At 47.6% G+C, this 25,525-nt stretch overlaps 1 protein-coding gene across 4 annotated transcripts in view; it reads left to right on the forward strand.

The window, feature by feature from the left end:
- Positions 1-25,525, forward strand: part of GUCY2F (guanylate cyclase 2F, retinal) — a 296,029-nt gene that overhangs the window by 64,994 nt on the left and 205,510 nt on the right. For all 4 annotated transcript variants that reach the window (XM_068251134.1, XM_068251132.1, XM_068251135.1 and 1 more), the window contains one exon: positions 1,047-1,887. In XM_068251134.1, the coding sequence (XP_068107235.1) occupies positions 1,146-1,887 (742 nt within the window). In that variant the 5' untranslated portion in view covers positions 1,047-1,145. The remainder of the gene's footprint in view (positions 1-1,046; positions 1,888-25,525) is intronic.

Raw genomic sequence — 25,525 nt, forward strand, 5'->3', positions numbered from 1 at the left:
GCACATCTTCTGAAATAACCTTTATTGTGGCTGGGTTGACACAAAAAAGCTTACAGCAGTGAGGGGAAGGACAAGTCTGACAGCTGTTTCGCAGGGACTAGTCCTGCTTCATCAGAGACTCTGGTCTCTGATGAAGCAGGGCTAGTCTCTGCGAAACAGCTGTCAGACTTGTCCTTCCCCCACTGCTGTAAGCTTTTTTGTGTCAACCCAGCCACAATAAAGGTTATTTTAACAGCTGTGCCCATCTCCTTCTCTTTTGATTGATATCGTGGACTACCATTGGAGCACGCTGCAGGTACGCCCAGTGTGGCAGTATCCACCCCTGCTGCATTTTGTGCAAGTGCTTTTTCCTCTCCATATTTGCATATATGTTATATATGTAGTTAAATTCGATTACCTATTTTTCAGCCTTTATATGTTGTATAAATATTTACTTGTACGTCAATGCTGCAGAATTCAGAAAAGTTTTCCAAATCCTTAATCGCTCTTGAGGCTTCATTCAGTAAAATAGTACTCGGAGTAATGTTCGCTCAACAGCCAACAGAATTCTCTTAATTTGGCTTCAGCAAAGTGAATCACAAATGGTTGCTCTATATTATTGTACTTAAAATAGCCATTTTGCTGCCTGAAAGAGTTATTTTTTAGTCATGGATATGACAACATCTGTCTTGTTGGTACCTTGTCAGGAATATAGTAAACCTGAATGATAAGCAAATTATAGCCATAAAAGTTTTCCTGACAGAGCACAACTTCTGAGAGCAAGGGAGTATTTTCATTTAGGGACACGCAATAGGCTGCCACCGAGCAAAGACAACAAAACATTCAATCTACTTTGTAAAAGTTTAAATATAAAATAAAACCATGGGATAGTTTAAAAAAAGTTATCTTTAGGAGTAGTAGGATACATACAATTGTCCATCTCATCAGTTAATTTTCACCTCAGGTTCACGTTAACCCCATCCCAGTACATGAGATAAGCCTGCACTAATATTAGTGAGATAGCTACATTAGGTAACTTTTAAATTTGTCTTTATTTATTTCTACAGGCCTACACTGGATATGCTGTTGTAACGATCACCTGACCCTTGTGAAGTAAAGCTGGAAGTATCTCTTTATGTCCTAGGACTGTTACGTGCAGGAGTGCAATGCTACAGGAGCCCTGGTCTCTTTACAGATGTGTATTAAAATGTAACAATTACCCAAGATGGACTGAAAGTGAATACCTCAGATTTTCATCTTTCCCATCCAAGATTTTCCTCTGCTGGTCTTTTCTGGCAATTGCCTTCTTTCCACAACTTGTCAACTCTATCCCATACAAAGTTGGAGTGGTTGGACCTTGGTCCTGTGATCCATTGTTTTCTAAAGCTCTTCCAGATGTTGCTGCCAAGTTAGCCATTGAACGCATCAATAATGATGCTTCCTTAGACTTGGGTCTTAAATTTAACTATGTAATTCTTGATGAAGACTGCCAAACCTCAAAGGCTCTTTCAACATTCCTTACATATTCTGGGGCTGCCTCAGGGTTTATTGGCCCTTCTAATCCAGGATATTGTGATGCTGCTACTCTCTTAGGGAAAAACTGGAACAAAGCTGTGTTTTCTTGGGCTTGCATCAACTATGAGTTGGACAATGTGAAAAGTTACCCCACTTTTGCCAGGACACTACCCTCCCCCACTAGGGTTCTCTTTAATGTGATGAAGTATTTCCAGTGGGCACACGTTGGGGTAATTTCATCGAATGAAGACCTTTGGAGGGACACTGGTAGAAAAGTGGCAAATGCCCTTCGCAGTAATGGCTTGCCAGTTGGAATTGTTGTGTCGATGGGAGAGGACAGTGCAAGTATTCGGGAAGCACTGGAGAAAATACGTAAGACTGACAATCTCCGCTGTAAGTATGAGGCAAGTTAAAGCTTGTCTCTCTCTCTCTTTTTTTTTTTTTAAAGTAGGGGGATAAAAGGAAAGTCAGGGCACTGTCCAAGTCACCTATTTATTGTAGACAGCAAGTTAGAGGTACGTCAAGTGGTGCAATCTTGAGTTAAGCAAAGACATGACATACTTCAGTATGGAGGGTGAGTGTTTTAGGGGTGGTGGAGCCAAAAGCACAGGTCAGACTGACACTACTGCTGTTCTCTGTTAAAACCAGGGCCGGGCCGAGGCATAGGCTGGAGAGGCTCCAGCCTCAGGGCGCAGTGTAGGAGGGGGCGCAGAATTCATTCAGCTGTCATTCCTAATTGTGTATGAAGCAGAAAGAAATAAGAAAAGGGGATACATGGCAGTGACTGCAAGCCAGATAACTAGATATTAAGGTGTTGGGGAGGTTGTGGGCCCTGTGGCGCCTCTTAGTCAATAGCAATCAGTGTGTGATGGCTGGGGAGGCAGGGATGGAGGGGCGCACTTTGGTGTCTCAGCCTTGGGTGCTGGAGGACCTTGTCCCGCCTCTGGTTAAAACGGATACTTGTTCATGTGTTGGTCTGGTGTGGCTGATGGGAGGGGATGGCCAAGTACATTTGGAACAAGACTCCGCCCCAGGAACTCACCAATGAAACTAGAATTGCAGAAAGGTATCACCCAGGTGGTGGACGTATCAACTAATTACAATTGACATCATTTAATCAAATTTATATATTCTGTGTTGATAAACAAACAGTGTAAAAAGCATATTTAAAGGTAAGCAAGTTCTATGACAACAGGGCCAGTTCTAGACTTTTTGCTGCCTGAGGCAAACGTGTGAGGATGCGCCCCTCCATCGATTTGGAATGATCGCACAGCACCCAACAATTTGCACCGCACATTATAGCTGCAGTGCAACCAAAAAAATAAACAAGCCAGGTATAGGTGCCTCCAGTATAAGTTGCCAGGTATAGTTGCCACCGGTATAGATAGTCAGGTATAGTTGACCCCAGTATAAGTTAGCCAGGTAGGTGCCCTCTCTATAGGTTAGCCAGGTATAGTTGCCACCAGTATAGTTAGCCAAGTATAGTTGCCCCAAGTATAGGTTAGTCAGGGATAGTTGCCACCAGTATAGATAGCCAAGTATAGTTGCCCCCAGTATAGGCTAGCCAGGTAGGTGCCTCCTGTATGGGTTAGCCAGGTATAGTTGCCCCCAGTATAGGTTAGCCAGGTAGGTGCCCCCTGTATAGGTTAGCCAGGAATAGTCCCCCCCCAGTATAGGTTAGCCAGGTAGGTGCATCCAGTATAGGTTAGCTAGGTAGGTTTCCCCAGTATAAGTTAGCCAGGTCCCCAGTATACAAAACAAAAGAAACAGGAGCGCTCCTCTGGTGCATTAACTTTTTAATATAGATAAACACACATACTGGTTACACTTACAATGTGTAGATGGATACAAGCGCTTCAAAGGCCTGCAGGCAAGTCCTCTCCTGTTTCCTGTGCTTGGCCAGAGCAGCAGGAACGATGTTACAGCAAGGAGTGAGATGCGGTGGGCGGGGCCTGGTAGCGCCAGAGCCGTCTGACGTCACAACGAGTTTTGGTGTTAACCACGCCTTCGTCAGGACAGGAAAGAGGAGAGGACTTGCCAACAGGCCTTTGAAGCGCTTGTATCCATCTACACATTGTAAGCATAACCAGTATGTGTGTTTATCTATATTAAAAAGTTAATGCACCAGAGGAGCGCTCCTGTTTCTTTCGTTTTCTATATAGGACCACTGGCACCATCCAGCACCTGGAGCAGCCCCTGGAAGCGTTTACAACATCCTAGTGTTAAGGCAGGATAAAGCTCTAGTGTCAGGTCCCCCAGTATAGCCAGCTTGCCCTCCCTCCCTCCCTGGCCACTGCTCATTTCCCTTCTCAAAACAAGCGTTGGCCACCTTTTTCAATAAGTCCTGGGTCCCCCTCGCATCACCACTACCTTTCAGTCCAGTACAGACCTCCGCTTTGAAGAAAGGAGAGTGGCTTGGCTTGGTAAAGTACTACATGTGCTATTGGAGCCAAGCCGGAGCTGCTGCGCAGCTGCGCTGCGGGACGCTGCTGATCTGAGGTCTGGCCTGGAAGGAAGGTGAGGCGAGGGGGACCTGGGAGTTACTTCAGGAGGAGGCCGCTGCTTTTTTCGAGAAGGGGGGTGAGTGGTGGCCAAGAAGAGAGGGGGCGGGATGCCGCCCAGATCAGAAAGTGGCGTTACCTGGTGTCATGGGCAGCCCGGGGCTGTATGACAATAGTGAGACTGACATAAATAAGGTGCCTTAACTCCAGTCCCAGCGGTATAGGCCTACCTCGCAGCCCGCTTCATCTTCTTTTACCATCGTTTACCTTTAAAGCATCTGTATTTATCAACATTTCATCCTCTTCCTAATGTTCTTATGTCACCACAAGCGAGTGCTGTTCCCAATGCAACTGAACAGACTAAAGGAGAAAGAAGATATTCAGCATGTGGATCATGGAGGGTAAGTTACTACCGCAGAGTAGTGGAGGAGGACACACACTCTATTACCAGTGCATATCTTCCAACTGTATTTGTGATTGAACTTACTATAGGATATCTCTCTGTGTGGGTGAAACACTGCATACAGCTCACAGTCCACGCAGCCATATGATTGCGCACATTGCTTTTACAGCACTTCAGCCTTTTTACAACCATTGTAACATCACAACTCCATATCTCTAAGGGCCTGATTCACAAAGCGGTGCAAAGTGTTTGCACGCGAGTGAAAACCCCTTTATCACGCCTAAACTCAGTTTAGGCATGATAAGAAGAAACTCACGCGAATTTTCCGCGCGCAAAGTTTTGCGCGCGCGCAGCACCCGGCACTTCGCGCGAAGCTCCCATTAAGCCCTATGGGACTTTGCGCGCGCACGTTCGCGCGGTAGCTTCGCGCGAGTTAGAGCACAAAGCGGTGATAACTTTGCTAGTGCAAAGGTTATCACGCCTAAAGTCTTTTAGGCGTGATAACTGAGTTATTACCGCTTTGTGAATCGAGCCCTAAGTGTGTTAAAGTACATAGCCCAGTGATACACACACACACACACACACACACACACACACACACACCTGCTGTATATTTGACACTGATTGTGTGCCTCTTTGTGATTACACACACTGTCTACCACTATTGAATATTGTTAGTACTACTGCATACTCCAATATGGAAAAAATGACAAGAAGAGGCAGGCCACCCCGCAGGTCTTTTTGAGGTCGTGCTGGTGTGAATTCGTGCAGCTCTCCACCAATGCACAGTGTTCAGAGGGCACGTACCCTCAACCCCCAAAATTCTGAGGAGTTAGTTGACTAGTTAACACAGAACACTTCATCCTCCTCAGATTCCACATAAAACCGTGACATATCTTCCTCCTCCTGCTCTGATTCGGGCACACCACAACCACTCAGTCGGCAGCCACCACCACTACTACTAGCACCACAGCTGCTCCACTTCAGATGTCGCAGGAGTTATTCACACAGGTTTGTGGTGAATTTAATGATCCACAACCATTATTGTTACAAGTTGAAGGTGCTAGGGATGTTACACCAACACCACCTCATATGTCTCAGTTAGGCATCGCTACACAAATAGATGTAAGGTGTGAGGATGATGATGAACTACCTGTTGTTGGTGCAGTTTTGGAAGTGTTTGATACAAGCGAAGCTATGGATGATGATGATTATGATGATGATGATGTGGGCATGGATGCCAAGTGGGAGCCCGGAAGATGAGATGAATAGGGGGATCAGTTCAGAGGGGGAGACAGAGAGGAGGAGGAGACAAGTTGCTGTAAGCAGGAGGGGGAGCTCATCACAAACAGCTCGTGGCAGTGTCCAACGGCATGTATCGCCACCTAGAGTCAGCCAGCTAACACGCCCTTCAACGCCTGCTGCTGCCACCACCAGAATGCCGTTATCCCAGAGCTAGCCAGTGTGGCATTTTTTTGTGTCTCAGCCTTAGAGACGTGGAAAGTGCAACACCCACCTAGGAACAACTGCCTTATGAAAGCACATGATCTCCCAGCACAAACACCAATGGGATGACCACAAGAGGAAAAGCAGCACACAAATGCAAAGCCACCCTCCGCCTCCTTTTCCTCCTCCTGGTCCAGCATCTTCAGCCGCTTTATCCTCTGCTGCCCTTGCATCTTCACAGCCACCTTCCTCCACTCTGCCTCTCACCTTGAGCAGTTCCTGCTCCTCTGCTCACAGCCAGGTGTTCATTAAGGAAATATTTGAGCGGAAGAAGTTAATGTCTGCTTGTCACCCCCTTGCCCGGCATCTGACAGCTGGCTTGTCGGAACTGTTAGCCCGCCAACTGTTACCATACAAGCTGGTGGATTCTGAGGCCTTCCCAAAATATGTGGCGATTGGGACATACCAGGCCGCAATTTTTTTTCCAAAAAGGCAATACCCAAACTGTACCGTGATGTTGAAAGGCAAGTGGTGTCATCTCTGGCACACAGCGTTGGGTCAAGGGTCCATCTGACTACGGATGCCTGGTCTGCAAAGCACAGTCAGGGCAGGTATATTACTTATACGACACATTGGGTAAACCTGCTGACCGCTGGCAAGCATGAAGTACGTGCCTGTGCAGCGGACTTGGTGACAATGCCATGGCTTGCAGGTAGACCTACTGCCACCTCCTCTCCTTCTCCTCCTACTCCTTCTACATCCTCTTCGCTGTCGTCCTCCTCCTCGGCTGAATCCTACTCTACTGCTGTGCTCTCCTCTCAAACTGCACACTCCCAGCTCTCCAGGGCCTATTCCGCATGCCAGGTAGGACCGTGTCACAACATCTTGGACTTGCCTTGCCTCAAAGCCGAGAGTCACACCGGACCAGCACTCCTGGCTGCTCTGAACAAACAGGTGGATCAGTGGCTGACCCCGCACCAACTGGAGAACGGCAATGTGGTGTGTGACAACGGAAGCTATCTCTTGTCAGCTTTGAGTTTGGGCAAGTTGACACATGTGAGCTGGGGATTTTCTTACCAAAGTACTGGACATTCATGCGTAATGCCTGCAGGCTCATGCATCCGTTTGAGGAGGTGAAAAACCTGGTGAGTTGCAGTGAAGGCGCCATCATTGACATTATCTCATACGCTTTCTTCCTGGAGCGTGCCATGCATAGAGTGGTGGATCCAGCTGTAGAGGAGCGTGAACCGGAAGAGGAAGAGTTGTGGGAACCATCACCACCAGAACCAGATTTGTCGTCAACACCCCTGGCAGCACAGAGGAGGGGGGAGGAGGTGGAGGAGTCTAGGGAAGAGGAGTCAGAGGAGGAAGGTGGCTTTGAGGAGGAGATGGAAGAACAACCACAGCAGACGTTGCAGGGGGCTTGTGCTGCTCACCTTTCGGATACTGGTGGTATTGTTCGTGGCAGGGGGGAGGAAGAGAACTTCCCTGACATTAGTGACGAAGAGGCAAAGGAGATGACAACTACGTCGGCATCCAACCTTGTGCAGATGGGGTCTTTCATGCTATCCAGCCTGTTGAGGGACCCCCGTATAAAAAAAACTCAAGGGAAATGATCTGTACTGGGTGGCAACACTACTAGACCCTAGGTATAAGCACAAAGTGGTGGAGATGTTACCAAATTACCAGAAGGAAGAAAGGATGCAGAACTTGCACAACAAGCTGGCAAGTATGCTTTACAGCACAATGGGAAAGAGGTGCCAGTAGTCCTCCTCGCTCTAGCGATTTGATGGTGATGTCAGACATGCAGACTTTCTTTAGTCCAACTCTGCGCCTCAGCCCTTCGAGATCCACCCTCCGACAATGCCTCGAACAGCAGGTAGCCGACTACCTGGCCTTAAGTGCGGATATAGACACTATGAGCAGCGATGAACCCTTGGACTACTGGGTGTGCAGGCTTGACCTGTGGCCAGAACTGTCACAATTTGCCATTGAACTTCTGGCTTGTTCCGCCTCAAGCGTCCTGTCAGAAAGGACCTTCAGCACAGCAGGAGTCATGGTCACTGACAAGAGAAGTCGTCTAGGTCAAAAAAGTGTTCAGTACCTCACCTTTATTAAAATGAATGAGGCATGGATCTGCCTGCCCGAAGACTAAGTCAGTCCCCAAACAGCATCTCTGCCTGCACGCCACGTGACTGCCTGCCCGAAAGACTAAGTCAGTCCCCACACAGTATCTCTGCCTGCACGCCGCTTGACTGCCTTCTCCACCACCACCGACAAGGTCCAAGACTCCAGGTGGATCTTGAATGTTTAAGGCTTTGCTAGCTGCGGCCGCTACCAAAAATAATAATTTTTCTGGTGTGTGTACATGCCCAATTTTTCTGGCTGCACGGTGGCTGCAACAACAACAAAACAAAAAGGCATTTACATGTGTCAATTCCCCTTCGTGATTGTTACCTTGTCGCGGTGAAGGGGCTTGTGTTTCACAATGTAGCAATGACCTATATGAGTGTGTTGGGGGCCCACCTAACATAATAAGGTTGTTGCTTCATTGTGGACAGACCAAATTTAATCAGCTGGACAGTCACTATTGTTCTGTCTTTGAACTACCTCAGCCCAACTATATGGGCTGGAAAACCGCCATCGCCTGCACTTTCACCAACGTGCGCACGAGCACTGCCATCACTACACAAACATTGCTGCCGAGAGGACTGACATTTATGTCCTGACAGTGTCAACTAATTACAACCCTTTGCGGCTAATTGTGGCGGTGCGTTAAACAGTGAGTTTGGTCTGTACTGTTAGTGTGAAGAAGTACACTACTTACACTACCTGATAGATGTATACAAATGCAAGATGTTTTGAAGCACTTTATGCCTCCAATTTAGCAATGCAATGTGATTTCTGCCCCTACTCTGAGTCAAATACGTAATGTTCCGAGGGACTTTTGGCATGTATCCCACTCTGGCATGCCCCCTCTAGGTGCTAGACCCCTTAAAACAACTTTTCCATGCAGAAATAGTCCCTGTATGTCTTAAAATTCGCCTGCTCATTGAAGTCTATGGTGGTTTGGCCGGTTCGTGCGAACTCAAACTTTTGCGTAAGTTTGCTACCGCGAACCCAAAATCTGATATTTGGGCCATCTATAGATTTAAACAGAGTGCCGTGACTCTTATTTTTTATAAAATGGCAAAATAATTTTTAATATAATCATTGCTTTTGAAAGACTTTATAGCTGCTTTTGGTGAATTTTCTAAGTAAATCTAACTGAAGACATGAGACAGCACAAACCTAACTAATAAGATGTTGCTGGACTGGATAATAATCTGGTGACAACAGTTACGGCAGATCTCCCCCATTCAACAGGTTTTGTGAGTCAGCACATTCATATAAATAATGCACAGATCACATACTTTACTCCTACCCCTATCTATCATGTTGTTGATACTGACAATTTATATTCCATGAAGCTGGTAACAGAGGCAGTGGCTGATAACATTTCATTCTGATTTTTAACATGGAGGAAATGTTGTACTAATCACATAGCTCACAACTGTCCCTCTTTTGGAGGGGCAGTCCCTTTTTGGGAGCCCTGTTCCTCTGACCCTGTTTCCTCCTTATTTGTCTCTCTTTCAGGACTTTGTCCCTCTTTCTATGTAAATATATATATATTTATCTACTAAAAAAATGTGTTTGACTGACTCTAAATCAGGGGTCTCAAACTCGTGGCCCGCGGGCCATTTGCGGTCCTCGGTACAATATTTTGTGGCCCGCGCCGGCAAAAGCAAAAGAGACACGAAAGCTAACTATTTTACCTTATAGTTCGCTTTAGTGCTCCCAAGTAATCCGCCGTATCCCCGCCGCTAAAGAGGGCTGCAGAGCCCCCAAATCCCCCGGGCAAACATCCACGACTGCGCTGAGGGGCAGAGCTTCCAGCTGTAGCTCTGCCCCTCCTGAAGTCAATCGTCGCATGGATCGCCACCTCTCCCCACCCCAGTCTGTGAATGAAGAGTTAGAGGGGTGGGCAGAGGCGGCGATCCGCCACGATTGACGTCAGGAGGGGCAGACCTGAAGCTGAAAGCTCTGTCCCTTCCAGGAAATGCCGGCGGATTGCCCTGTGCGATTTGGGGGCTCTACAGCCCTCGTTTTGCGGCGGGGACCCGGCGGATTACTTGTAATGGGAGCACTGAAGCGAACTATAAGGTAGGACACTTCATGTTCAGAAGAAATAATTAAAACTATTGATGACATTTCAGGACTTTTTTTGTGAAATCCCTTATGCGGGCCAGCCTCATCCTGACTTTGCCTCCTGTGGCCCCCAGGTAAATTGAGTTTGAGACTCCTGCTCTAAACTTGATTCCCATCCTTTAAATTGATATATAACTTAATTTTAAAATGTTAGAATAAAGGAAAATAAACCAGGATAGAAAGGACCAGTTTGTTTTGAATTATAAAACATATTTTTCTTATGAAATCTTTATCGTATGCGTGAATAGGGTGATGGGGGTGTGATTAGGGGTGTGACAAGGGTGGGGCTTAAGTGTCCCTCTTTCTCATCTCAAAAAGTTGGGAGGTATGCTAATCATGTACAGCCATTTGGAGACTTATTTCTGCTTTGCATATGAAAATGCAGCCATCCGGTGTGGTTAATATTTCTTCTAAAGGGAAGGAGGCTGGTAGGCTAGTTATGTGTCTGTGCACATTTGGATATGAGCTGTCATGCGAGTGACCATTCCTGTGCACGTGTACAAGGGAAATCTGAAGCAAGAGGTATATAGAGGCTGCCATATTTATTTAATATTAAACAATGGCAGTTGCCTGGCAGTCCTGCTGATCCTCTACCTTTAATACATTTAGCCATAAACACTGAACAAGCATGCAGATCAGATGTTTGTGACATAAATCTGACAAGATTAGCTGCATGCTTATTTTGGGTGTGTAATTCAGACACTACTGCAGCCAAAGAGATCAGCAGGACTACCAGGCAACCGGTATTGTTTAAAAGGAAATAAATAGGGCCTTTCTGTGAGAAAACGCGGAAAAGCCACCTCGAGTACTCAAGATAAGGCGGCTGATTCCGCGTTCAACATGGCGGATTCCGCGTCTGACGCGGCGGTTTGCACGCGTAGGTCTACATCTGTCCACATGGCGGAACGTGGAGAAACCGCCGCGTGCTCGGATAGCGGTGCGGCTGGTTCCGCGTCCTGCACAGCGGATACATTGCAAAACAGATCTGGTGTGGCTGGGACTGATAGTCCACACAGGTTCAGAAGGACCCGCGCGCGCGTTGAGAGGCAGAGCTTTTATGACAGCCAGAAAGGTGTCAGCTGACCAAGCTGGTCAGCTGACAATTTTACCACTTCCCATTGGTCCAGCACTTAGGGGAGGCGCTGGAGAGCGCTAGGGTATATATACTGGATGCTGGTCATTTCTCTGGTGTCTGCCGTTGCGATCACTACGTGGTAGCACTCAGACCTTTTGCTAATCTTTGTTGTTATTCTCTGTTATACTTCAGACTAGTTCCAGGGTGTTGATGATCAAGGAACTCACACCCAAGACTAGGGAATTGTATTATAGTTCTGTTATACTTCAGACTAGTTCCAGAGTGTTGATGACCAAGGAACTCACACCCAAGACTAGGGAATTGTATTATCGTTCTGTTATACTTCAGGCTAGTTCCAGGGTGTTGATGATCAAGGAACTCACACCCAAGACTAGGGAACTGTGTTATCTTTCTGTTATACTTCAGACTAGTTCCAGGGTGTTGACGATCAAGGAACTCACACCCAAGACTAGGAAACTGTATTACTATCCTGTTATACTTCAGACTAGTTCCAGGGTGTTGATGATCAAGGAACTCACACCCAAGACTAGGGAACTGTATTACCTCTCTGTTATATATCAGACTAGTTCCAGGGTGTTGATGATCACGGAGCTCACACCTAAAAGAATAGGCATTGTTTATATCTGTTATGACTTCCTGCTCTCCTGACCACTCTCTTGATCTCTGAATTGGTACTTCGCTATATCTGATACTCTGTTGCCAAACTCTGCTTGTCCTTGGATTCCGTTTCTGTCTCCTGTCTTTGTACCTGATCTGTCTGTCTGTTGCCGACCTGGCCTGTCCGACCTCGAGAGCTCTTTCCCCTGTTGGGAGATAGTTCACAGACCTGTCAGTGACACTTCACCTCGGGTGTCACTCACACTCTGGTCCTTCCCACTCACTGCCTGGCTCTGCCCCTTGGGGAGCCTCAGGCCATTGGAAGGAAGCTGTTCTTTAGGCAGTATCTCCTACTGCCTTGCACCCCCTGTACGGGTGCTTTCCTCAAAGTATTACTGTTGCACCAAACACTCAGTTATTACTCAGGTGTCCAGAGGTTAGAGATATATCTGATTATCGGTGATACTGCAGATCATCTATAATCGGGTATATATCTGTATTGTCGGTGATACTGCAGATCACCGGTAATCAGATTCTCTCTGTGTTACACCGATCGTTATAGAACGGCAGACCGAACCCAAATGGACGCACTGTATAGCCATGTTGAAGTCCTGACCACCGCGGTAAACCAACTTTCCGCGGCTGTTTTAAACCAACAGACCCAAATCTGTCAGATATCTGGGGCTATTCAGGAACTTCAATCAGTGCGATCTCCTCTTAGCACAGACATACGTATGCCTGTACCAGAAAAATTTTCTGGTCACAGATCTGACTTCCGAAATTTTAGGAGTAGAGTGTTATCATACTTTGAGTTGAGACCTAATTCTTCAGGAACTATGGTCCAAAGGGTTACATTTATTAAAACTTTGTTATCAGGTGATTCTCAGACCTGGGCGTACAGTCTGCCTGACGGAGACTTGGCCCTAACCTCGGTAGAGAAATTTTTTAAAGCCATGGCTATAATTTACGATGATCCAGACATTGCCTCGACTTCTGGGCGGAAGCTCAAATGGTTACGTCAAGGCAAAAGTCCGGTGGAAGATTATGCTGCTGAATTTAGGAAGTGGTCAGTATCAGCCAGGTGGGATACCTTTGCCCTATTAGATTGTTTCTTATCAGGGTTGTCAGATGAGGTTTCCGATCTTATGTTGAGTCAGCCTGAGCCTAAGTCCATCGATGAGGCCATTTCATCGGCCATCAGGATAGATACAGATATATACCCGATTATAGATGATCTGCAGTATCACCGATAATCAGATATATCTATAACCTCTGGACACCTGAGTAATAACTGAGTGTTTGGTGCAACAGTAATACTTTGAGGAAAGCACTTTTCACACTCCCATGCCCGCCTGCAGGATTTCTCAAGAGCTGCCCCCACCCTCTGGAATGCCCTTCCACCACCCATCAGACTTGCTCCCTCTTTCAACACATTCAAGCAAGCCCTCAAAACCCACCTCTTTATGATGGCCTACCCACCTCCTACCACACAGTAACTCTCTAAGGAATATTTAACAGCCCCCCCTAGTGTTTCCACCCCTCCCTTTAGATTGTAAGCCTCTGGCAGGGTCCTCCACTCCCTAGTGTAATCTACAGGATCATGTGCTCCTGTCCTATGACAGCCTGTACTTGTATTACTGGGCCTACCTAACCAGCCCATATTGCATGATCATGTATTTTGTACAATTTGTATGTATAACTTTGTTCTATGTGTATACCCCTATGTATGTCATCCTTGTATCATTGTATATATTTATTGTCCAGCGCTGCGTAATATGTTTGCGCTTTATAAATACAATAAATAATAATAATAATAATAGATCGCCGGCTGCGCTATCAGAGGCAGACCCGGGGTAGTAGCCATGTGAGAATGGTATCCCACGCTGCGCCCCCTGTGACTCCACCTCCTCCCGTCTCGTCTCCCCCTGAGCCAATGCAGATTGGGGGTAGTACCCTAGGCGTGCAATTTTTACCTCTAGATGATAAAAGGTTGCTTCTTCCTTGTACAATTACATGAGAAGATAAATCTGAAGTCACTGAGGCCTTTGTTGATTCAAGCTCAGCGGCTAATTTTATGGATTACGAATTTGCTAAGAAATTGGGTATTCCACTCACCCCGGTGACACCACCTATCCAAGTTACGGCAGTGGATGATTCCCCTCTGCAACGTAACCGTCCTCTGTCTCAGACACCAGAGGTGGGAGTCACTAGAGGGGTGCTGCATAGGGAGAAGTTGCATTTTTTTGTGTTACACATGACCACCTCCACTATCATCCTTGGTATGCCCTGGTTACACCTTCACTCCCCTCAGATCAATTGGGCCACTGGTCAGCTAACAAACTGGTCAGCCCATTGCTTTGATCATTGTTTAGTGAAGGTGACCTTAGGTCAGACCAGAATTCATGTGGAGGGGGTACCGGAACAATATTCTGAATTTTCAGATGTGTTTTGTCCCAAAGCTGCAGATAAACTACCTCCACATCGCCCTTTCGATTGCCCCATCGACCTCCGATCTGGTTGTATGCCCCCTAGAGGCCATCTCTACAATTTGTCTGGGCCGGAAAAAGTGGCCATGCAAGAGTACATCCGTGAAAACGTAGCTAAGGGGTTCATTCGCCCTTCCCGGTCGCCTGCCGGAGCAGGTTTCTTTTTTGTTAAGAAAAAAGACGGAGGCCTTCGGCCATGCATTGGTTACCGGGGTCTGAATAAAATCACAGTAAAAAATCGCTATCCGTTGCCTTTGATAGACGATTTATTTACTCAGGTCACCAGTGCTAAGATTTTCTCGAAATTGGATTTGCGGGGTGCATACAACCTGGTGCGGATCAGAGAGGGCGATGAGTGGAAGACGGCCTTTAACACACCCAATGGGCATTACGAGTATCTGGTGATGCCCTTCGGGTTGTGTAACGCTCCAGCCGTCTTTCAGGAACTCATTAATGAAGTATTCAGGGAGGTATTGGGTAAATTTGTCCTGGTATATCTAGATGATATATTGATCTTCTCAGATAACCTCTCTGAGCACAGGGCTCATGTCAAATGGGTGTTGCATAAGTTAAGACAGAACATGCTTTACGCTAAATTGGAGAAATGCATTTTTGAGGTAACATCTGTCACCTTTCTGGGGTACATAATTTCCACCTCGGGCCTGTCTATGGATCCTGCCAAAGTCTTTGCTGTCCTGGAGTGGCCGCAGCCAGTGGGACTGAAATCCCTCCAGAGATTTTTGGGATTCGCTAATTACTATAGAAGGTTCATAAAGGGGTACTCCACAGTCATAGCACCCCTCACCAGTCTCACAAAGAAAGGGGCAGATACCAACCACTGGTCCCCTGAGGCTCTGGCTGCTTTCTCCATCTTGAAAGAATTATTTTGCTCTGCACCCATTTTGAGACACGTCGACACCTCCTATCCCTTTATTGTGGAGATAGACGCCTCGGAGGTCGGGGTGGGGGCTGTGCTGTCTCAGCGTTCTGGGTTGCAGGTAAGATTACACCCGTGTGCCTATTTCTCTCGTAGGTTTTCACCAGCAGAGAAAAACTATGATATAGGCAACAGGGAGCTCCTAGCCATTAAATTGGCCTTCGAGGAATGGCGTCACTGGCTAGAAGGAGCAGAACATACGATTACCGTTTACACTGATCACAAAAATTTGGAGTACATTGAGGGGGCTAAGAGATTGAGTCCCTGTCAGGCTCGGTGATCACTGTTTTTCTCGAGATTCAGATTTGTAATTACGTACACTCCGGGTAGTAAAAACATTAAAGCGGATGCTTTGTCCAGATGCTTTGAGCCAGAGACAGCACAGCCCTCAGACCCAGAGACTATTATCCCACAGAGAGTAGTGTTGACAGCCACAGAGACCTGGAGAAACTGGATGGAGACTTTAACCTCCTTGGCGGTATGAAAAATACCGCCAGGAGGGAGCGCAGCAGTTTTTTAAATTTTTTTTTTTTTTTTATCATGTAGCGAGCCGAGGGCTCGCTACATGATAGCCGCTGCTGAGCGGCATCCCCCCGCCCGCTTCGATCGCCTTCGGCGATCTCCGATCAGGAAATCCCGTTCATAGAACGGGACTTCCTGGAGGGCTTCCCCCGTCGCCATGGCGACGGGGCGGGATGACGTCACCGACGTCACTGACGTCGGGACGTCATTGGGAGTCCCGGGCCACCCCTCGGCGCTGCCTGGCACTGATTGGCCAGGCAGCGCTGGGGTCTGGGGGGGGGGGGGGCCGCACGCCGCAGCAGATAGCGGCGATCGGGCGGGGGCCGGCGGCGATCAGAGTGCTGGCGCAGCTAGCAAAGTGCTAGCTGCGGCCAGCAAAAAAAAAATTATGAAAATCGGCCCAGCAGGGCCTGAGCGGCACCCTCCGGCGGCTTACCCCGTGTCACACACGGGGTTACCGCCAAGGAGGTTAAGTCCCTTTCAGCAGGATGTCCCTGAAGGAAAGCCTGAAGGGGTGATGTTTGTACCACTGCCATTTCGTCTCCAGATATTGCAGTTTTTCCACTCCCACAAGAATGCTGGACTTCCTGGGGCTACCAGAACACTGGACCCAGTGGCGTAGCTAAGGAGCTGTGGGCCCCGATGCAAGTTTTACATGGGGCCCCCCAAGCACTGTATACATGACAATTGATACGGCGCACCAAAACCTGCCAATGGCAACTACAGTGTCAGAGATGCAAGAAGGGGATGGGGAACAGTTTGTTAGTGATTACCACTATTCAATGTATCTATAGAAGTGATTATTATGAGCACGGGACCAATAGAGAGCTAATACTGTAGTTGAGGGAGGGACCTTCAGGGCCCCTCTGGCCCAAGGGCCCCGATGCGGTCGCTACCCCTGCACCCCCTATTGCTACGCCCCTGACTGGACCTCGTTGCCAGGTGTGCTTGGTGGCCTTCATTAACAACTGACTGCAAGGAGTATGTTAGAGAGTGTGCAGTGTATGCGAGAAGCAAACCCTCCCGTCTGGCACCTGTGGGAACGTTGCAGCCTTTGCCCACCCCGAGTGAACCGTGGACCCATTTGTCCATGGATTTTGTGGGTGAGCCTCCGAAGTCTGAGGGCATGTCGGTCATTTGGGTGGTAGTCGACCGTTTCAGTAAAATGGCCCATTTTGTGCCCCTGAAAGGACTCCCCTCGGCCCAAGAGTTGGCCGATCTTTTCATCATCCACATTTTCCGGCTACATGGCATTCCGGAAAGCATTGTGTCAGATCGGGGAGTCCAATTTATTTCCAAATTTTGGAGGGCATTTTGTCATCAGAAGGGCATGGAACTGTCGTTTTCGTCAGGCTACCACCCACAAACCAATGGTCAGACTGAGAGAATTAATCAGTCATTGGAACAATTTCTAAGGTGTTATGTTACGGATGCACAAAATGATTGGGTCAAATTCTTGCCGTTTGCAGAATTTGCGCACAATAATTTGAAAAGCTCTTCCTCTGGATTTTCTCCGTTTCAGGTGGTAACTGGAAAGTTGCCTAAGTTCTCCCCACTCCCAGTAGCTTCCGCCCCGTTTCCAGCTTTGGAGGCTTTGCAAAAGTCGTTTAAAAACATTTGGGGGATCGTGAAAAGTAATTTGGAGAAGGCTTTTCAAAGTCAGAAAGACCAAGCTGACAAGAGACGCTCCTTAGAGTGGAAGTTCCGACCAGGAGACTTGGTCTGGGTGTCCACACGTCAATTGACCCTGAAACAGCCCTCGCCCAAGTTAGGACCCAGATTTGTGGGCCCTTTTCCAGTAACCAGGAAGATCAACAATGTTACTTATGCCATTGATCTTCCTGCAAGCATGCGTGGTGTAAGATCCTTTCATGTGTCCCTGCTTAAGCCAGCAGTGCATGTAGGTTCCACTCCTCCTCCTCCTGTGATGGTAGATGACCAACCTGAGTACGAAGTAGAAAAGATTTTGGATTCACGTGTTGTACAGAACTCAGTGCAGTATCTGGTTCACTGGAAAGGGTATGGTATTGAGGAGAGAACGTGGGTACCTGAGTGTCGCATGCATGCGGATAAATTAAAGAGGGAGTTCCACGCCTTATATCCTGAGAAACTGGGTAGGAGCTGTCCGGAGTCCACTCCTCGGGGGGGGGGTACTGTGAGAAAACGCGGAAAAGCCGCCGCGAGTACTCAAGATAAGGCGGCTGATTCCGCGTTCAACATGGCAGATTCCGCGTCTGACGCGGCGGTTTGCACGCGTAGGCCTACATCTGTCCGCATGGCGGAACGCGGAGAAACCGCCGCGTGCTCGGATAGCGGTGCGGCTGGTTTAGCGTCCTGCACAGCGGATACATTGCAAAACAGATCTGGTGTGGCTGGGACTGATAGTCCACACAGGTTCAGAAGGATGCACGCGTGCGTTGAGAGGCAGAGCTTTTATGACAGCCAGAAAGGTGTCAGCTGACCAAGCCGGTCAGCTGACAATTTTACCACTTCCCATTGGTCCAGCACTTAGGGGAGGCGCTGGAGAGGGCTAGGGTATATATACTGGATGCTGGTCATTTCTCTGGTGTCTGCCGTTTCGATCACTACGTGGTAGCACTCAGACCTTTTGCTAATCTGTGTTGTTAATCTCTGTTATACTTCAGACTAGTTCCAGGGTGTTGATGATCAAGGAACTCACACCCAAGACTAGGGAATTGTATTATCGTTCTGTTATACTTCAGGCTAGTTCCAGGGTGTTGATGATCAAGTAACTCACACCCAAGACTAGGGAACTGTGTTATCATTCTGTTATACTTCAGACTAGTTCCAGGGTGTTGACGATCAAGGAACTCACACCCAAGACTAGGGAACTGTATTACTATCCTGTTATACTTCAGACTAGTTCCAGGGTGTTGATGATCAAGGAACTCACACCCAAGACTAGGGAACTGTATTACCTCTCTGTTATATATCAGACTAGTTCCAGGGTGTTGATGATCACGGAGCTCACACCTAAAAGAATAGGCATTGTTTATATCTGTTATGACTTCCTGCTCTCTTGACCACTCTCTTGATCTCTGAATTGGTACTTCGCTATATCTGATACTCTGTTGCCAAACTCTGCTTGTCCTTGGATTCCGTTTCTGTCTCCTGTCTTTGTACCTGATCTGTCTGTCTGTTGCCGACCTGGCCTGTCCGACCTCGAGAACTCTTTCCCCTGTTGGGAGATAGTTCACAGACCTGTCAGTGACACTTCACCTCGGGTGTCACTCACACTCTGGTCTCTCACTCACTGCCTGGCTCCGCCCCTTGGGGAGCCTCAGGCCATTGGAAGGAAGCTGTTCTTTAGGCAGTATCTCCTACTGCCTTGCACCCCCTGTACGGGTGCTTTCCTCAAAGTATTACTGTTGCACCAAACACTCAGTTATTACTCAGGTGTCCAGAGGTTATAGATATATCTGATTATCGGTGATACTGCAGATCATCTATAATCAGGTATATATCTGTATTCTCGGTGATACTGCAGATCACCGGTAATCAGATTCTCTCTGTGTTACACCGATCGTTACACTTGCTTCAGGTTCCCTTTAAAGCACACCTGAAGCGAGAGGGATATGGAGGCTGCCATATTTATTTCCTTTTAAACAATACAAATTGCTTGCCTGTTCTGCTGATCAACTGCCTAGAATACTTTAAGCCACAGACCCTGAAAAAAGATGCAGATCCGATGCTTTGACTGAAGTCTGACTGGATTTGCTACATGCTTGTTTCAGGTGTGTGATTCATACATTGTTACTGATGCCAAAAAGATCAGCAGGATGCCAGGCAACTGGTATTGTTAATAAGGAAATAAAAATGGCAGCCTCCATATGCTTCTCATTTCAGGTTCCCTTCAGGTCAGTTGCACACCCAAGATTAGTGGTCCACAAGCATGGCACCGCAGAAACCATCCTTCATAGGAAACAAAACAGGAAAAGGAAAGGAGCGCTCTCTGGTGCATTAACCTTTTTAATCACTCTTTCGCAAGATATAAAATAAACGTACACAATATAAATGTCAATAAAACTTGTCACACTCTAGGTGTATGTCACCATGTCCTGCCGACATCACTTGTGTTCCTGGCCCCGCTGACGCTACCGGAATTCCGGATTCCTGCTGCTACTGGCCATAGCGTGGAGGCGTTTAAGCAGAGATACCATCTCCAGGACATGGTGACATACACCTAGAGTGTGACAAGTTTTATTGACATTTATATTGTGTACGTTTATTTTATATCTTGCGAAAGAGTGATTAAAAAGGTTAATGCACCAGAGAGCGCTCCTTTCCTTTTCCTGTTTTGTTTTCTATCAGCATAGTGCTTTGGTCCCAGAGTACATTGGAGCAGCTGCTGGTGAATAACCTGTCGCATCCTTGTGGTTGGATTACGTCTGAGCGCAGTGGAAATACGTGTTTGTTTGCTTTTCATCCTTCATAGGACCCTGCGCCACAGCATGCAATATCAGGCTGAGCAGTGATTGCAACGGAAACCCCGGCCTCTGTAAATCCAAATGTTAATGTGCCCCCCCTGTGCCTGTCTCAACTGTGTGACGACACACACAAGCCACTTACATTACATTACATTAATGCAGAAGCAGGAGCATCTGGACACTCATGGCAGCTGGAACAGGTGACATTTTAATGCAAGGGAAACGGACGGTTGTTTGGTCTGGCATGTTTAGTAGATTTGCTAGGCCGATTCCCGAGAATTTTCATGCTGGAATTGATCAGGAATTTGCCTGAGGTGTATATGCAGCCAACAGATCTCTCTCTGATCAGATTTGATCAGAGAGAGAACTGTTTCTTGGTCGATATGCCCATGTTTCAGAAACTTAAAGCGGGATTGTCACCATACAAATCAAATTTCAACAGCAACTGGTCTGAGTGTATTAAGTGATAAAGATTCTAATCCTGTATTCAAAACTTTTTCTGCTGTTATGGTTTGGAGTTATCACATAACTTAGAAGCACTGGCCCTTTAATTGCCATTGCCATCGGCTGACAAAACAGTTGCATGCTGGGGGGGGGGGGGGGGTCTTTTTATTGATAATATATTCCTTCTCATCTCTTTATTTCCCCCTCCTTCTAATGACATAAGACAGTGCACTTTTTAGTATAGACCTCAGTGGGAGTGTCTGAAGACTCTGGGAGGAGGGCGGGTAATGAGTACACAATTAGCAAGAGGAAAAAAAAAGAATGAGGGAGGAAATTATGTCAGGATTAGCTTTATTCAAAGGTAACCAAGATGGAAACTATCTAGAATAGAATTCTCTGCTTTTCCTTTGTAAAATTCACAGTAATCATAACGCGGACAGTGCAATACATCCGTTATGTAAGGAGAAGTAGTATTTATCTACTTATATATGTGTTTTTGTATTTCTAGGTTAGCATGGGTGTCACTTGTTCTTTAAGTCAGTGGAGGTCTGAGTGTTAGCAGAATCTTTTGCTAATGACTAGTGATCACTACATAGATGCCCACCAGCAAACCACTGTTTGCTTCATACAGTATGTTAAGTTGAATGAATCTGTGTTTATACCCTTGCTCAGGGGCGTAGCAATAAGGGGTGCAGAGGTTGCGACTGCATCGGGGCCCTTTGGCCCAGAGGGGCCCTCCCTCAACTTCAGTATTAGCTCTCTATTGGTCCTGTGCTCATAATAATCACGTCTATAGATACTTTGAATAGTGGTAATCATTACCAAAGTGCTCCCCATCCCCTTCTTGCACCTCTGACATGGTAGTTGCCATTGGCAGGCTTTGGTGCGCCATATCAATTGTGATGTATAGCGTGCTTGGGGGCCCCAATGTAAAACTTGCATCAGGGCCCACAGCTCCTTAGCTACGCCACTGCCTTTGCTGGCAGTCAGAGCCTGCCTGCTCATCTGATGTATGCATCTGTCACTTACAGTAGGTACTACAATATTAATCTGAACCTCTTGCTGACATGTTTTAGACAAGTCCATTAGTTAATTGGGGATTTATTTATTTTCAAAAATGCCAGAATAGTATACACACAAATAAACAGGTTGATCAGCATTTTTTGTCTAAGTACTGTCTAAGTACTTTTGAAAACAATAACCAAAACTGAGAAAATCCTTCAAAAGGGCTGTTTCAAAATGATCGGCAAATCACTAGTGCTAGTAGTGCAGTGTCTCCACCTTTACACTGCAGTTGCATGTAGCGGTTTGGTAGCAATCACAAAGAAAATTTCACCAAGATTTTCGGTGTGACAAAGCCCTTAGTGCATATTAGTGTTGGGCGAACATCTAGATGTTCGGGTTCGGGCCGAACAGGCCGAACATGGCCGCGATGTTCGGGTGTTCGACCCGAACTCCGAACATAATGGAAGTCAATGGGGACCCGAACTTTTGTGGTTTGTAAAGCCTCCTTACATGCTACATACCCCAAATTTACAGGGTATGTGCACCTTGGGAGTGGGTACAAGAGGAAAAAAAAATTTAGCAAAAAGAGCTTATAGTTTTTGAGAAAATCGATTTTAAAGTTTCAAAGGGAAAACTGTCTTTTAAATGCGGGAAATGTCTGTTTTCTTTGCACAGGTAACATGCTTTTTGTCGGCATGCAGTCATAAATGTAATACATATAAGAGGTTCCAGGAAAAGGGACCGGTAATGCTAACCCAGCAGCAGCACACGTGATGGAACAGGAGGAGGGTGGCGCAGGAGGAGAAGGCCACGCTTTGAGACACAACAACCCAGGCCTTGCATGAGGACAAGAAGCGTGCGGATAGCATGCTTTGTACCACCATGCAGTCATAAATGTAATAAAGATAAGTGGTTCAATAAACAGGGACCACGCGGCAACGCTAACCCAGCAGCAGCACACGTGATGGAACAGGAGGAGGCGCAGGAGGAGAAGGCCACGCTTTGTGAGACACAACAACCCAGGCCTTGCATGAGGACAAAAAGCGTGCGGATAGCATGCTTTGTACCGCCATGTAGTCATAAATGTAATAAAGATAAGAGGTTCAATAAACAGGGACCACGCGGCAACGCTAACCCAGCAGCAGCAGCAGCAGCAGCACACGTGATGGAACAGGAGGAGGCGCAGGAGGAGAAGGCCACGCTTTGTGAGACACAACAACCCAGGCCTTGCATGAGGACAAAAAGCGTGCGGATAGCATGCTTTGTACCGCCATGTAGTCATAAATGTAATAAAGATAAGAGGTTCAATAAACAGGGACCACGCGGCAACGGTAACCCAGCAGCAGCAGCAGCAGCAGCAGCACACGTGATGGAACAGGAGGAGGCGCAGGAGGAGAAGGCCACGCTTTGTGAGACACAACAACCCAGGCCTTGCATGAGGACAAAAAGCGTGCGGATAGCATGCTTTGTACCGCCATGTAGTCATAAATGTAATAAAGATAAGAGGTTCCATAAACAGGGACCACGCGGCAACGGTAACCCAGCAGCAGCAGCAGCAGCAGCAGCACACGTGATGGAACAGGAGGAGGCGCAGGAGGAGAAGGCCACGCTTTGTGAGACACAACAACCCAGGCCTTGCATGAGGACAAAAAGCGTGCGGATAGCATGCTTTGTACCGCCATGTAGTCATAAATGTAATAAAGATAAGAGGTTCCATAAACAGGGACCGGCAACGGTAACCCAGCAGCAGCAGCAGCAGCAGCAGCAGCAGCACACGTGATGGAACAGGAGGAGGCGCAGGAGGAGAAGGCCACGCTTTGTGAGACACAACAACCCAGGCCTTGCATGAGGACAAAAAGCGTGCGGATATAGCAGCAATGCTTTTTGCCGCCATGCAGTCATAAATGTAATACAGATGAGAGGTTCAATAAACAGGGACCGGAAACGCTAAACCATCCCAGATGTTCATCGGTCATGTTACTTGGTTGGGGTCCAGGAGTGTTGCGTAGTCGTTTCCAATCCAGGATTGATTCATTTTAATTTGAGTCAGACGGTCTGCATTTTCTGTGGAGAGGCGGATACGCCGATCTGTGATGATGCCTCCGGCAGCACTGAAACAGCGTTCCGACATAACGCTGGCTGCCGGGCAAGCCAGCACCTCTATTGCGTACATTGCCAGTTCGTGCCAGGTGTCTAGCTTCATGCCCGGTTTCAGGTCCAGCGGTGCCAGCCACAAATCCGTCTGTTCCTTTATTCCCCTCCAAATTTCCTCCCCTGTGTGCTGCTTATCCCCAAGGCAGATCAGCTTCAGCAACGCTTGCTGACGCATGCCAACAGCTGTGCTGCACTGCTTCCACGATCCTACTGCTGCTGGTGCTGGGTTAGCATTTCCGGATGAGGTACAGCTTTGAGATGCGTTGGAGGAGAAGGAGTCAGAGAGGTAGGTGCTGCTGTTGTTATCCAGCTGTTTGCGGCGTGGGCAACACCCGCACCGTAGCAGGTGAGGAATCGCTGCCAGGCTCCACAAGGTTCACCCAGTGCGCGGTAAGGGAGATGTATCGACCCTGGCCGAACGCACTCGTCCAGGTGTCAGTGGTGAGGTGAACCTTGCAGGCAACGGCATTCTTCAAGCTTCGGGTTATTTAGCTGACCACGTGCTCATGCAACTCAGGCACTGCAGAGCGCGCAAAGTGGTAGCGGCTGGGAACAACGTAACGTGGGATGGCCACTGACATCATGCCCTTGAAGCTGTTTGTCTCCACCACTCGATATGGCAGCATTTCGCAGGCCAGAAGCTTGGCTATGCTGGCTGGCTGTTACTGCCACGGCCCGGGGGTCATTTGCTGGCAATTTCCTCTTGTGCTCAAACATCTCAGAGACAGACAACTCAACCGTAGCGCTGCACACCGAAGGGCTGTTGGTTGTTGTGTTTGATGAACACTGGGAGACCTCAAGAGCACTAGTCCGGAAAGTGACAGTGTCAGCATCGTCTGATGTTTGTGAATGTTGTGAACCACGCAATGGCTGGGCTACTGCTGCTGCTGAGGCGGGTCTGGTGGTGAGTCTGGTGAACCCAAGGGAGGCAGTGTTGCTGGTGGTACCCTGTCCTGCCGCGTTTGCCCACAGAGTGGGATGTTTGGATAGAATGTGGCGGCTCATGCTGGTGGTGGAGAGGTTGTTAATACTTTTCCCCCTGCTCAGGCGGGTCTTGCACACCTTGCAAATCGCCATGGTAACATCCTCAGTGCAGTCTTCAAAGAAAGCCCAGACTTTAACTGGCTGAGGACTCGGACCTCGTGCGTGATGTGCTGGTGCTGCTTAACCCACTGCTGGACGCTTGAGAGGTCATCCAAGTAATTATCTGGTCCTGTTCTTTTGGATCTGTGAGGGTTGTTGTCCTGGACAACATGGGCAGTATTGAGTGGGTTTTCTTGGGTGCTCCCCTGTGGCCTGTACGTGAACCGTCAGGGGAAACACCTCTTCCCTTGCCCCTCCCTCTTTCACCGGATTTCTTCCTCATTTCACTTATCCTTAAAGTACACGCTGACTGGCAGCAGTACAGTGGCAGTACAGAAATGCTATACAGTGGTGGGTGAGCGGTGTACCACTATTGTCAGCAGTGACACAGAGCACAATGCTATACAGTGGCGGGTGAGCGGTGTACTACTGTTCCCAGCAGACACAGAGTGGAAGTAAACACAATGCTATATAGTGTGGCTGAGCCGTGTACACAGAGTGGCATTAAACACAATGCTATATAGTCTGCTATATAGTCACCCCGAACAGGGTGATGTTCTGCAGAACCCGAACAGTGGCAAACACTGTTCGCCCAACACTACTGGGAGGGAACGCAGATTTTAGTACCTAAACACACGATACAACATGTTTTCCGGGGTCG

This window comes from Hyperolius riggenbachi, chromosome 8, assembly GCF_040937935.1.
Source record: "Hyperolius riggenbachi isolate aHypRig1 chromosome 8, aHypRig1.pri, whole genome shotgun sequence".
NCBI classification, from domain to species: domain Eukaryota; kingdom Metazoa; phylum Chordata; class Amphibia; order Anura; family Hyperoliidae; genus Hyperolius; species Hyperolius riggenbachi.